General features: G+C 50.6%; 1 protein-coding gene across 1 annotated transcript in view; it reads right to left on the bottom strand.

Moving 5' to 3' along the window:
* Positions 1-10,627, bottom strand: part of Mid1 (calcium-permeable channel component Mid1) — a 38,115-nt gene extending 27,488 nt beyond the window's left edge. The window contains exon 1 of the mRNA XM_076529034.1: positions 8,369-10,627. Coding sequence (XP_076385149.1) covers positions 8,369-10,627 — 2,259 coding nt within the window. The remainder of the gene's footprint in view (positions 1-8,368) is intronic.
* Between the last annotated feature and the right edge of the window lie 4,866 nt (positions 10,628-15,493).

The raw sequence follows: 15,493 nt of genomic DNA, 5'->3' as shown, positions 1-15,493 counted from the left end.
TAAACGACGCGGACTTGGAAAAAACAAGGAACGAGGAAAAAGATGAAAATTAACCGTTAACGCGTTCACTGCCACGCCGATCACCGATAACCGACATTAACGAGCCGCGTGCTGCTCAACGTTCTATCCTAGTCAATTTTTTTTCTTCCTAATAATCGCTCTACGGCGAGATTATAGAATTAATTAGGATTTTCTAGCGGAAGTTCTGCCGGCCTGGCCCAGTTACAAGGAACAGCCTGTACACGTGCACGAAAAGATAGCCAGTACGATGTGAGCCGGTGTTAAAGCAACAGCGTCCGGTTATAGCTACGTTATCGTCGAACGGTCGTCCGATTATTAGCTGCCCGGACCCATAATCGAAGTTACGTTTCATCGACAAGCGGAAAAAGCTTTCACGAAGAGACACCTTACGCACCTAATGAAACCGTTAAGTTCGAATCCGGTCCAGTTCGGTCCAGACCAGTGAATCTGCAATCGTAACGGCTCTACGGTAGTGTCTATAACGTTCCTCTATTGGCGTTGAGTAGCTACCGAGCGAGGGCAATCTCGCTATTGATTGCACCTTGCATCCTCCCACCCCTTTTGCCCTCCAACCGGATCCCCTCTCTGCAACCTTCGCTTCGTCCATCCCGACGGCAACGGCGACGGCGACGACAACGGTAACGGCAACTCTTCTAACCCCCTCGCACTCCACCCTTCCAGCCCACTTTCCGTCAACCTTTCTCTTTTCTTCTCGCACCGAATTCCGGCGCGCCCGAAACCCTCCTTCGTAAGCGCCTGGAACGCGTACATCTGTCTTCGATACAAATTGCGACTATCATTTTTTAGTCGAAACGATAACTACCATTAATCCGATACCGTTCGTTCGTCGATGGGTTTCTTTACGTCTTTACGCGTTTCTCTCTTACGTTACACCGTTTACGCGTAAATTTAATCCTAACACGGGACGTTCTAGATTTCCAAACTTCCCGTCCGAAACACGTTCGAAACTAACATAATTACGCTTTGATCGTACGCTCGATTATGCAACATAGATTTCCTTTCCTTAACAGGAAGTTCAGAATCTCTTTGGTTCCTCCGTAGACGCTTCGTAGGGTCTTCCCAGGCTGCCCCTAAGATCTATTCAAGTTTTCACCGAAGACAAGTTATTCCGATATTCTAACATTCTGACGCGTTAGAGTATTGTACCGAGTTCGTTTTCGTCGACGGACGACGTTTACTCGATTTGCGTGTCGACGCGTTGTCAAGAAAGTTGACTTTTCGCCATTACGTTACGCGTCATTTTCGTAAATTTCTACCGTGTTCTCGTTCGAGTAGCGTAGACGACGAATAAATAAATAAATATGCAGATGAATAGACAGGGTGTGCGCGTTGTCGACTTTGACGTCAATTTTATTAATCGATTCGAGCGAATTAAAAAGGAGCGGTCGGAATTGAAAATGGTTAAACGAGCACAAGAGTTCACAAGATCTTTCCGTCCCTCGACTGGCAACCTGGTTCTGTCTTCCGACCAGCCGAAATAACACCGCTTATTTTTACCAGAGAGATATCGAAGAACGCCGCGACGACGCTCGTTGCGGTCCAGTTTGACGTCAATTTTGTTAATTAATTCACTTCCATTAGGACGATCGATCGAAAGTTGGGACGTCGCGTCGCTTACGCTTCGCTACCGCTAGCTTTAAACGCTTCAAGATTCGACCGAGACTTCCCGTCGCTCTATCGCTTATCAAAAATATCGATATTTCGATTACACGCGAGAAACGTTCGATACAATATCTATCCGGATAAAAGTTTGAAACGGAAACGCGAACGAAAACGAGGATCGAATTAATTTTTGATCGAACTACTTTTCGTTACGCGACGCGACGGTTCGCGTCGGAAGATAAAGATAAAGATAAGGATAACGAGAATATCGTTTCTCATCGTTCGGTTAAAATTTGAAATGTACCATTGCTCGTCCGTCACGGATGCAAATTTATGCATAACCAGCGTATCTCATAGAATTTCATAAAAATCTATGCGATACAGTTTTGTTTGTTGTAACTGCGCGTGCATATCGATTTGTATGCTCATCCATTTACTCTTGTTTTTTTACAACGAGCGCACACAGCACGATCAAACTAAATGGATACAACTTACATGACGCGGTAATTGCCGAGATGAAAAATGTGTATGCTTTAAAGGGAAACAAATAATTACAAACTATACGCTGCGAAAGAGTATAGAACTATCCGTTCGAGTAACGCGCGCGTACGTTCGTCTTTTTCTAAATAAATCAATAACGAATGAACCGAGACCCCTAGTGTACATGACCTTTCTGATTCGGAATCCTGCCTACGAAATACGCCGCGGACATTCTGTAACCTTTGTACCTTTGTCTTATATATTACATATAGTTTTAACCGACTGAAACGCGACTCTTTAAACGGACGAAACTACCCTTCAAAGTCGAAGACCCGCACAAGTACTATCCCGCGAACCAACGAAGATACATGAAAAAATTTAATTTTATGTACGATAATAACACGCGAAATAACTATTTATCGCGTTACTTTTCAACTTATTCGAATTTATATTGTATTCGTGACAGATCGTGTCGAAACAATGACGCGATAACGTTAACCGTAAATCGCGAAACTTTTGCAGGACGTTCGCGAACGATACGCAACGAACGAGGACATTGTTTTCGTGCCGCTGTTACCGCGAGAACTTAACTCGTCGCATCGTGATATATGTTTTCTCCTCGATACAAGAAAAGTGTTCTACGAAAATCACTGACCGCTTCTCGAGTATTTGACCAACCGATACGCGAGAACGCGATACACGAAGGGCATATACCACGACCCTCGTGTTTGATAATACCGTATGTATACTCGAGTTACATTTGCCACGGCAAATAAGTAGTATCCATAACTTAAAGGAGCTTTAACTCGAGCAATTTACAAGCGAAATCGTCTCCGTTTAATTATCCGACGTAATTAACGCGAATCATTATCGCGCACAAGCAACGGGAAATTGCTGACAAAAGAGAAATACGATATCGGAAACTAGGCATTCGAAGGAAACACCCAGTTCATCGGGATAATAAGGAATACCCCGACGTAGTGACATTCACCAATTATCTAAAGTGTCCACCTACATCGGATTCTAGACGAGAAACGAGACACCAACACCGCGTCGCTGAATAACCTGTGTACTCTATGCGCAACTTGCACCAGACATACCACCTATATACGTCTACATCTATAACTAATACATATGTACGCGTATGTAGGTGAATACGTGCATACGTGTGTGCAACGAACGAGAAAGAGGAGTGGCCGTACACTGCGCTGGACAGCTTGCAACTACGTATATTATACATCGCTAATAACACTGTCCAACAAATTTCAACTTTTTTTTCTCGACTGTTCCGATATCCTCCGGACCAATTAACGATGCAATTCTCACAATTAGATTTTAAATTCAAGATTCGCCTAACGCTAACGTTATTTCTCATCCCTGCAAGAAATCTTGGAGATAACGGACGATGACTTTTCTTAAAGCGTTGTTAAACGTTTATCCGATACCGATCCGTGTTAATTCGTAAACGTTTACGGTGGTTGAAAATGAGTCGTAAGCAAACTAGCTGCCATGAGCCACTGCTTTCAATGCAACGGCTAACTATACTTGACGTTTAATCATTAAACCACTTTACGCGGGTAAACGTGTCGTACGTGTGTCTATGTGCGTACACGGTTGATTCGAAGCTCGAATCGCTACGTAATCTTGGATCAGAAAAATTTCCCGAGGAAACGAATAGTTGTAAATAAGTTGACGCGTCGACGAAGGGCACCTAGCTTTTACGAGCCTAGGTATTTTCATTCCATTGTGATACAGCGGAAGGAAACTTGATCATTCCGGCATCAACTTCTAACATATTAGTAATCGATCCAACCCAGCGTCGTTAATGCTTCGAGATCCGTATTAAGTAGTTTATGAAATCGATGTCTCTTATAATCCTCTATCTGTTCTTGTAGTAAAGAACGCCCCCAGGAAATTACTTTCGGATGCTTTTATAACGTAGGTATATCGCAAAAGTATCGGTTATCGAAATGAAATTTCTACCCAAAGCCGTCAAAGCATTAACGAATACAGTAGAATTTTGATATTCGGCTGCAAATAAATATACGCACTCGTTATCGGTCTTTATTAATTTCCTGCGTTACACCGTGAAAGCCTCCAGCGCATAAAGATTTTGTTCGCTTTTCCCTCTCGGCGGATCGAAAGGGAATTCGGACAGCGAGCGCTACCCGAACAATCTTTTCGATTAACCGAGAGCAGAGAAGGCCCGATGCAAATGTAATAAAAGCGCGCGAGTTGCACCTTACGAAGCAACTCGGCAAGTCGTGTCGCGTCTCGTCGCGTCTCGTCGCGTCGCGAATTTCCGCCCCATTTACCCGTTTACGAGCAATCGACTGTTCCGTGGACAGCTGCGTCGAATCTCGGCGAATAATCTCGAACGGAATAAAAATCACTAGGAGTACGATGTTTCGCGTGTTTTAATTCGCCTCGTTTTTTGTATTTGGAAATCGAACATCGTCGGAAACGAATTGCCGTCGAACGAACAGCAGTTTCGAAAAGGCACATCGAGTGATTAAGGTTACGTCAGCATCTCTCTTCGCCGATGTCTGTCTCTGACGAGGAAACGCGTGCACCCTTCGCGCGTTCGCCCAGCCGCCCCTCACCTACTACACACGTGTCACGAATACACGCGAACGCTCCTTGGAAAGGGAAACGATGACTGGCTGTTTGCGATAGACAGCGATTGCAACTGCGGCTGAAATCTATGAACTCTACACGATGCGCTCTTGCATCGGACACGGAATGTTCGTGAGAAAAACAGTTGGTCGCAGTCGCTTTCGGAGAGTAATCGTTCAACAGTTTTCTGTCCCGAAAACTGCGAATTAACGCGAATACGATTCAAGAGGAAAAAGTTTAAACAAGTTCCGTGCACACTCGTTACGAGTTAATCTTTTCCGACGGTATTCGTGGCGATAATTAACGCGTTGCGAGTGAGACGATCGGAACAGCTTATAGGCCGGTGCTCTTTGCTTTACGTCTATAAATTTCTGTCGGTCCACCTACATGACTCGGCTTACGACACCACCCTCCTAATAATCGTGCGATGTTTCTTTCTCGAGACGCCGACGAGACTGCGATCGTGTATCTCCGTTACAAGGAACAAACACGTCGACCAATTTCACCTACATTTCCGCCGTATCTCTTCTCTTCCTGGCTTATATCATAGTAACGCGTTCATCGTTGCAGTAGTCATCGTTGAGTCGCGTTTTAAATTTCGGCCGCGGTACCATTATCCCGTTAACACGGACCTTAATCCTCGTCCAGCCGATACGCGACTACCTTTCGGAGCTTATGGGACTGTCTTAAATGGTCAAACGATAAACTGGTATGGCCGCAAGGAACAAATAGGGAAAAAGATTCCGACTTGTTATGATGAAAAATAATTAACAAAATAATCCTCGCTAAACGGTTTAAAGGTCTTTCTTTCGATACCGTATAGTAAAATCTATCTAAAATGTTATATTATATTTTAAAATTCGAGTATGGTTGAAAGGTGACCTAATATCGGTCATTATCGTTTAATGATCGGTGTGCCAGCTGTGATAATAGGTAATAGCGGAGCGCAGGGGTCGACAAACTTCCGTTTTTGTATGGTCCGTCAGTTAAAAATAGTTTGTAAGGATATCTGTCTACGTATCGTGTGCCGAGTAAAGCTAATAATCGGCAATAGGAGAATAGAGTCGTTATCGAAAGAGCAGGAAAATCGAAAGGTATCGATCGCGTGACATCGACAATAAGCAGGAGAATGTCTGATATGACAGTGTACGCGTTAACTGGGAAACGCAAGGGGTTGTTAATTTAGCCGAAAGTGGAAGCGGAAAATTCCCCACGGCGAGGATAGTCTGAGAGCGGAGGAGGGGAGGGTGGATCGTTTCGGATTGCCGTATTATCGGCGTCAGGCCTGGAGCGTTAAGGGTTTTCGAGGCAGCCGCGCAGACAGAAATTTGCGGAAGAAGAGGCCGCTAGAGCGACGCTGATGCCAACTCGAGCACGATATCGATTTAAACGATTACCACAGCCATTCGTTCGCCCCATTTGTGGCCCGACAGTTAATGCCGAATTCGAACGTCCTCTATGTTTCCGAATTTCGCTTAACCGCTTTCTTATTCCGCTTTTCTCTTCTCTTACCGATTTTTCGCTCTTACGATATTTTTTTCGAACGAAACGAACGTAACTTGTCCGAGCTGAACGACGAATTATCGAAGGATAAGATCGACGATAAAAAAGAAAGATTCGAATTTGGAACGCGCAGCAGATTTTTCGTCGGGCAAAGCGTTTGATCGTCGCAGGGAAAAAAAATAAAGGACTAATTAATTAATTCTGTACTCGTTCGATAAAATTTGAAGGATAGTTGACCCAGAAATACATAGAAGAACGAGAACGGATGAACGAACTCCGATGACGTTGAGATTGTTCGTGAAACGCGAATCGTCTTCCTCGATCGAAGGGTGTACCTTTATAATTGGCACGGTTAAATCGCGTAACGGTTCGTCGCGTTCGAAACGTAAGGGTCTTGGAATTAACAATTTTTCCTGCGAACACGTTATAAAGAATAATGGACTTCTTAAACCGTCAGTTTTATCGATCGTTATCGAAAATGTTGTTAAACTATAGGTTTCTTTTCCTATTTTCTTGCTAATGGTCGTTCGCTTTCGTTGGGTCGCGCGCGAACAAAGTAAGAGAGAAGAAAAGCAAAGAAATGCTTCGTTAAGCGAACTACCAACTTCTCGCCACTTTGAACAGGGTAAATGGATTGCTCGGCAAACTTGTAATCGGAACAATCTACCGGCGTATTCTTGCCGTCAGAACGTAAACGAAAGTTCCCGTGGCTAACACGAAACCGGAAACGTCTAAACGATACGCGTAAAACTTTCGAGTACACGTTCGATGACGTTCCATGTTCGCGGTATACGGAATAAACGTACGAAATCCGAAATATACGAATAGCCGATTCAAGTAAAACCGCGTAATCGAAAGGAGAAACGAATAAAAATAGTATTCCAAGTGCGATAGACTGTCGGTGCATTATATCTGTACGCGTTCTATTATATCGCGCGTCGTATCGCGACGCGTTCTATAGCGTTCGTGTATAGGCGTCCGTTTTCATTTTTCTCCCGGTGAAAACGTTAACGAAGCAACAACAGAATCGAACGACTGGTTATTAAAAGCGGCAACACGCGAACAATCTTCTTTCCAACGGTGATTGGATGTTGAATAGAAAAAAGAAGAAAGTCTAATAACGCGTAAACCCTCGAGAAAGCAAGAGGATCGTACGTGCAACGAATTTGCAAGGGAACCAGAGTATCCTGTTCTAAAACAAAGACTTGTTGGCAAGTCTGTCGAGAGGAAGGAAACACTCGATGAGAAAAGAAGTACGAAGAGAGAAGGGAAGAAGAAGGAGAAGAACACGAGGGCAAATTGAATCCGTTCCTAATTGCAGAGCTTTCTGGTTGAAACGCTTATTAGCGTTGATTGTAAAAGAGGTCGTAGGCCGCGGGGGAGGGGTGAATTTTACACGCGGGGCTAAGTTGCCGTGCTTGCCAAGTGCAGTGCGACAAGATCTCGAAACAAAGAAGTTGATTCCTATTCCAGCCCGGCTATCTACTTGCCAAATCGTTTTCACCTTCCTCCTTTTTTTCTGTCGGCCGAATCGTCGGAAAATCTTTTTTCCGATTGCTCGGTTGGGTTAACGTTACCGCGAGCCGTCGACTCTGTATCCGAAAATACGGATAGCTGGACACGATACGAACCATGGAGTATTATTAAACCGTTCTTCTAGAATAAGCGGTCGAGAAAATTAACGATTGAAATCTTACCTTATGGAAAAAAAACTAGATAAATAATATCAGCGCGTAATCATAAACTGAAAATTTCGCATGTCATCGCAAACGCTTTATCGAAATGTTTGCGAGCGCTTCTTTTTTTTCCGAAAACGAACCGATTCGTCGTAAAATCCCTTATCCGCGGTAACTGGTCATGTTAATCGAAACGCTGCGAAATAACGTCGGCAATAAGTAGAAATATCCGTTGAAAGTAATGTTAGATTTTATCTAAGCAGGTAGAGCCGATGAAAGAAGGAATAACGTTACGTAGAACGATAAGAATATTAATAAGAATGCGTCGAAATAAGAGATAACTCGTCGCTCGATGGCAGGTAGTTTACGAGCGACTCGAATCGTTTCCGCGGGTCGCATAAATTTGACCGGTCGTCGAGAGCGAAAGAGGGAAGGAAGTAAAAGCTCACCTTACAATGGGTGCAGTTGAAGATGACCGAATAGGGCTGAGCACAGTCGTATCGCGCCAGCACTTCCTCGAATTCACAATGCAATCTCGCGGCTAACGCATCGACGAGCAACAGCTTGTCCAGGGCATCGGCGCACTTCTGGCCACCGTTTAGCACGTTCTCGAGCGGACCGCCCTTGCCGGGCGCCAGGGCGTTGACCACCGCGTGCTCGCAGCAGTGCCGCAGACGCAACCCGCTCATGAACCAATATCGATTCTCCCTCGGGGTTAAAAAACTTCGCGTACTGGTCCGGCCAAAATCATCTCGACAGATGTCCCGCTTATGCGATTCCTCGAGATAAAAAAGGCACTGTTCCGGAGCCATCCGTACGCCTTCCGCGGAAATCTTCTTCTTCTTCCTCTTCTTGTTCTTCTTCGTATCGTTGCCGTTCTCCTCCACGGATCCGGGATCGTTCGGCTTGGTTCGCCTCGACCAGGAATTCCTCTCGATCACCTCGAGAAACTCCTTCTCCCGTTCGGTCGGTTTCGAGCCGGTTACGCAGGCGATCGGGCAGTTCTTCGGGACTTCCGGTGGACCGCAACTACCTTGAAGATCGGCCGGCGCTGGGCCCGCCAGATCGCAGGCCGACAGCCAAGGATTTATCTGGTTCACCTCCCAGCTGTATTCGTTGTAAGGATGTATCGTTTCGGATTCGAGAGCCGCCTGGTGACCTTGATACGACGACGACTCGTCCATTTCGCGTTCTTCTCGTTCCTCTTCCTTTCGCTGATCCTCGTACCAGCGACGACGATGCCCGTTACCCTCTCTACCGTACTCCGCGTCTCGAACCAATTGCTCTTCCGGCTGACGGTGACGTTGTTTCTGCTGCTGCTGTTGTTGCTGCTGTTGTTGTTGCTGTTGCTGCTGCTGCTGTTGTTGTTGCTGTTGTTGCTGCTGCCGTTGCTGTTCCTGTTGCCGTTGTTGGTACGCGACACCCGACGAAAACAACGATGAAATTTGCGTGGCGTTGCGCTGCAAAAGATTCTCGGCGGGACCGAGGGATGGACCGTGGGCGAAACCGGAAGCAAATTGTCCGGAAGGAGTCGTCGAACAGACAAGCGGCCAAGCGAGCAAATACATGACGAACAACAAGCCGTACTTTCGACCGCAGGAATTGGACAGTCTCGTCGATCCGCTGGTCGCCAACTGTTTCTCGGTGTTGCAGTTTCCGTTGGTAATCGGCTCCTGGAACCGGGCAGTGTAATCGTTTCCGCTTCTTCCGTTTCCGTTCGCGACGCGTAACCGTTCGTATCCGCGTTCGTGCTTCTGGTCGCGAACCTCTCCTCGACGAGCCGTGCTGCTCCTTCGAAGCTTTCCGTCTCGCTCGCGAACAGACGACGCATCGATGTCGCGACGGCATCCGTCCTCGTCCTCGTCGGTGTGGGCAGTGTAAGCGAACGCGTCGACGGAAGGAACGTTCGCGATGGGTATCGGTGAGGGATCGACGGATTGCCGGTGATCGCTCTTTCGTCTCGTTCTCTTTCTCGTTCTCGTTCTTGTTCTCGTTCTCGTTCTCGTCTCGTGGTCGATTCGGTCGCGAGACGGCCGTGACCTCGATTCTCTAGGCGACGTCCACGAAACGCGCTCGACGAGGCCGGCGTCGTTCTCCTCGTCGTCCTCGTCGTCGTTGTCCTCGTCGTCGTCGCTGTCGCTGCTGCCGCCGCCGCCGTCGGCGTCGTCGTCGTCGTCGTCGTCGTCACCGTTCCCTCGGTCCGCATCGTGACCGTTGCAGCGACGAAATCGCGACACCCGACGCTTTCTCCGTTCCAAAATAATCGCGAGGGTGCGAATGCGCGCGCACGCCTCACTGCGGTAAACTGAACAGTAAAATACGCGAAAGGCAGTGGCGTTTCTGAATTCGGGCCCATTTTGATGCTCGGCGGAACGACGCCGAACGAGCGACGCGAGTCGACGACGATCGGTAACGGTTCCACCGTTAACGCCGTTGGATTCGCGACGATCGCGGGGCCGACGACAACGTGGCTTCTTCTCTCGATCGGACGCTCGTTGTCCGAGAATGTTGCAAGTTCGCAGGACGAATAGGAAACTGCTCGCCAGAACGTCGACCTGGTCTCGAAGGTGAAACGAACGGATCCGCGCGACGGAAGGATCGCTGCGACCAAAGCGGATACGTAAAATCGAGGACGAGCGATCCTCGTTCCCGTTGGTTCGCTCGTGCGACGTAGATGGTCCCGTGAATCCGGCCGGATCGAACCGCATGGGCGCAAAAACGGGAACGTTAGCGTTCCCGGCTCGTCCCGAGGATCGTCCGTGCAGACGATCCGCGCCGCGGAGTCGTGACGCGGTCCAGCCTCTTCCGTCTTCTCCGCGTCGCTGTTTCGTCGATCTCGTCGTCGGTGCCGTAGACGATTCGGATTCGCGGTACCAAATTCGCGTAACGGATCTTTTCCGTCGTTGCTGCTGCTGCTGCTGCTGCGATCGCGCGTGTGCTCCTCGTCCGACCGCAGAAGGCCCTGCATCGCTGCCACCGATGATCGAGGCTCTTGTCCGATCTTCTCTTCCTCTTCTCTTCGCCGGCGCTGTTCCCGGTGCTGTTCTCCACGATAGCAGCAACGGCGTGAAAATCGGCGTTAACGTACCTTCGAACGTTCGAAAGTTCGAGCACGGCAGCGGTACCGTCGCTCGAAAACGCGCGCCGGATTCTTCGAGGAGTCCAAGTTCCGTATACGTTCGAAACTCGCGGTGATCGGAATTTATTCCGGCGTTCGCGGAATATCCGGTAGGCGGACGTTCGAACCCGAAGGCGAAGGGCGACGCGATCGAGACGATATTCCGTCCGAGACGGCTCGTAAATGATGTCAGCCCCGCTCGTAGGTATCCCGGAGCCGATAGCCAGGTGACAGCTGTCCGAGCGGCCCGGGTCGGCGGGGCCCTTAGAAGTCCCCCTGGAGCAGGCGATCCCCTCCGCGATCTCCTGGACGATCCGCGAAGACCGACGCGACGGCCGCTCGGAATCCGATCTCGAGGCACGAGAAAGCTTCGGTGGCGTAGACGGTGGCGAACGCGAACGACGATTCGCTCGACGACGACGATGACGATAGCGGCAACGACAACGGCGCGAGGGCGCGTTCCACGCAGTCGGAAGTCTCGTGCCACCGTTGCCGCCGCCGCCGACGCGGACGACGATCCACCGCTTTCTCCTCTTCCTCCAGCCGCGCCACCTGCACCACCTGCACCACCGCCTCGTGTCGTCCACCCTCTTGATCGTTGTCGTTCTCGCTCCCCTGTTCGCTCGTTCGATCGCGATCTCGGTACCGATCTCGATGCCGATCGAAATCCTGATCGCGATCCCGAGCCCGACCACGATTCCGTTCCTTCTCCGTTCCACTCGGGACTCGATTCTCCAGCCAGGTGGACGCCACTTCCGACGCGTACGCGACGCGGTAACCGGGCCAGTAACGGCGACTCTCGAGCAACAAAGCGACGGCGAAGACCGCGAGCACGAGGACGGCCGTCGTGGCGCCAACGACCGCGACGCCGACGGCGACGGCGACGGCGACCGCGTCGGCGACGATGCCCGTACCGAGGACGAGGGACAGCCGCGATCTCTCGACCGGCGAAAGCACCCGCGCACCGTAGTCCTCCTTCCGAGGCTCACCACCAGCTCCCGATACGGGGCACCGAGGTTCATGCTGCATCCTAAACGCCCCGCTGTGCTTCCTCTTCTTCCTACCCTCTGCTCCTTGCCGATGATCACGTTTGCCGGCGACGCGGCAACGCGGCAACGCCGTTCCACCGCGCCTCGAACGACTCACCACCGAACGGCGAATTCGGCCAGGGTGCCGAACCAGGTTGTCTACGCGGAACCGTGCTCGGTTCGCTCGTTCCTTGCCATTGCGTGGACTTCATGGACACACCCCGAGCTGGTACGGGCGGGCAGCCGAGTACCCACCTTTCGCGAATCCTCTTACCTAACCTTCCGTCGCTGACCTCGTTGCGTTTCTTTCGTACCAGCTAAAATTTTATCCGATCCACCGACCGTCACACCAAATCCACCGCCCCTTACCGCTTTTCCCTCCGTCCGATTATCTTCCGCTTCGTTTCGTACTCTCGACCGCCAACACCTCGGACACGAGTCACGCGAAATTTCTCGTTCGCTCGCGAAAGTGAGGTTACGCGTGCTATCCTGGACGGAGGGTAGCGCGCACCAGGATCCGCGCGTACGAGCACGCGCGCGCGCGCGGCCGAGCGCGCGCACGGCTCCTCTACACCGTGACGACCGAGAACTCTGCGAACGATAGACGATCACGACGACCACGACCAACGGATCGTTCGAATTCCTGTCCTTCTCGATCGCGCGTTCACTCCTATAGTCCCGTTTCTTTGTCGCGCACAACCCTTTGCCGCTGCCCCTTTCGTCGTCGAGTCTTTCTCCGTTCTCGTTCCTCGCGAAGAGCTCGCGATGCCCTCGGCCAACCACCTCCTCGCCGACTCGACGATTCCACTCGATACGAGTCGTACCACACCAGCCACCGAACGGACGGAATGCGGCTCCGATCCTCCGGGAATCCTTAGTCTTCTCTCTGTCGTTCTGTCAAGCTCGAAAATCGAGCAACCGTTCGTAACGGTCGTAGCACGCCCGACTCGACGCGTCTCCCCTGGGCCGACGCGACGTCGATGGGCTCGTCGATGTTTCGATGTTCCGGTTCGATGCTTGGCTCTTCTCCTCGTGGCACCGTATCGTCTCGACGGTGGCGCACCTTCGAAAACGCGTTGTTACGATCGCGTCGACTCGCTCTCTCGCCCCGTCGAAAAAAAGGATTGCACGCGCGAAGCAACCGCGAATCTGGGGACGAGGTTATCGATGTACGCGCGCGCGTTTTTCACCGCAGCCGCGTTAACGCGACGTCGCGAATACTCGGATGGACGGTACGAGTCCATCCACGACCGAACGAGATTTCGGAGGACGCCGAGACGTTCAGGGTGGAGAGCACTGCCGTGAAAAGAAGGAGAACGACGGGGCGCGGTGTTCTCGACTTTCCAAACAAAATCCGACGAATCCACTTTTCGCGCCCCCGACCGACGTACGTCCGCTAAACGACGAACGGTCGCGCAACGTCGCGATCGCGATTCGAGAAACCTCGAAATCGGTGTTCGATTTATCTTCCTCTTTCTCTCTCTCTTTCTCTCTCTCTCTCTCTCCCCCCCTTTTCTCTCTATGTATATATGTATCTCACTCTCGCGCGCTCTCTCTCGCTCTCTCTCTCTCTCCCCTCCCTTTTCCTTTTCCTCGGTTCGTTTCTTTTTTCGGCCAACCTCGAAACACGATCCCGCGTTTATCGTCGCGCGAACAGGACGACCTGCAACGCGGACGGGCAGTCGTACCACGCACGCACGCACGCACGCACGCACATACACACTTTGTGGGGTCGTGCGCGTGACACGGAAACACCGACCCCCTAGCCGCGCACCAGCAACTGCGCGCGGATCGGATAACGGACGTACCGAGAGTCCCTCTTCGAGAGACGACGGAAACTTCGGTGCGCCTTCGTTCTCTCGGCTGTCTTTCCTAATCGCGCGCGCGCACACGCACACGCGCGCCGAAATTTCTCCTACCCTCTAATCTCCTTCGAAACCAGCCACCGCTCGACCCCCACCGTTTACCCTCGCTTTTCCCGTCTCCTTCCCGCTCTCGTTTTCCGCCATTTTCCTCTTTTACTTCGCGTCTCTTCGCTCCCCGAACTCTCCCACCACCTCTACCGTTTCTCTCTTTCTCTCTGTATCGTCGACTCCGTTCTTTTGACCCTCCCCGTTTCTCCTTCGGTTCCTGTCCCTGTTCCTGTCTCCGTCGCGCGCGTGCTCCTGCTGCTCGTAATCTCGGGTGGATCTCTTGCGCGCGCGTTCTCTCCCGACTCTCTCTCTTTATCTATGCATCATTCTTCCTCTCCTTCCCCTAGCTCTCTCTCTCTCTCTCTCTCTTTCTATCGCTTTCTTTATCCCTCTCCATCCGTATCGTATCTGATTCCGTTCTTCCAAAGAGGCACGATTCGTAGGGTGGATTTCTTAAAAATACCGACCGCGCCACCCTCGACGATCAACGGTGATTATTTGCTCGCGCGTGAAACCCGAACGAAAGTTACCGGAGGGTACGGATCTTTAACGCGCCGTTGACCGTTCAAATATCGGGAAGGTGCGCGTCGATGTACCGCTAGACGACGGAAATCGTCTCGCGATCCGCCATCTTCCTTTTTACCGTTCCCGTCCGGGATAGCTCCAACCGTTCTTCCGATGCCTATTTCTCTTTGCTTCGATTCCGCTACCCTTTCGTTCCGTTCCCCTACACCCACGACCCTCGGTGCCCTTGCCCCCAGCTTCGACTTTCTCTCTTTTCCCTTTATCCCTCGTTTCAACGTTTCGCGCGACGCTCCCCCTAACGCGCTTTTCGCTTCCTCCGCGTTCCGTTACTCTACCTCCTGCGCAATTTCCACGCTTCCCTACCGTCTCCTCTTCCCTCTCCTACTGTCTCTTCTTGTATTTTTCCGTCCCTCGACTAAAAACAACGGTACACGCGCTGCCGGTTGCCTTCTGCCCCGCGCAAACTGCCGTTTCCACCATCGTCCACGGCTGTCCACTCCGACGGGTTCTATCCCTCTTTGTTTTTCTCTCTGTCTGTCCCGTACTACCCCGAAACTCTAACACTGGAATTCACCCTCGAACGATTTCCAACGTGCTCCTCTCTCGATTCTTCGCGGCAACGATGTTTCTCATCGTCGCCACTCTCGCGCCATCCTCCGCCGTGTCGATCGTCCCTCCGCTTCCAATTTCTTCTCGGAATTTTCGTTCGCGCCACGTTTTACCGTACACGCTAATGTCGCTGTTGGATTACCGTATAGCTTTCTTCACGTTTACGCTGAAAATTTTCACGCGTTCTCTCGAATCTCGGCCGCGGTGTAGAAATTCGTGAAAATCAGGGACCGCTACCTTCGCGTCGTCTCGATCAGCTGACGCGCTCCAATTTTTACGATTTCTCCTCCTATCCTAACGATCGCTTAACCCGATTAAAAAGTGACCCAACGTTCAAATTTTTCCTTACAACGCATCTGCTTCTAGCATTAACCGTAACCT

This window comes from Megachile rotundata, chromosome 2 (assembly GCF_050947335.1).
Source record: "Megachile rotundata isolate GNS110a chromosome 2, iyMegRotu1, whole genome shotgun sequence".
Taxonomy (NCBI): Eukaryota; Metazoa; Arthropoda; class Insecta; order Hymenoptera; family Megachilidae; genus Megachile; species Megachile rotundata.
This window is presented reverse-complemented; position numbering and strand designations above follow the sequence as displayed.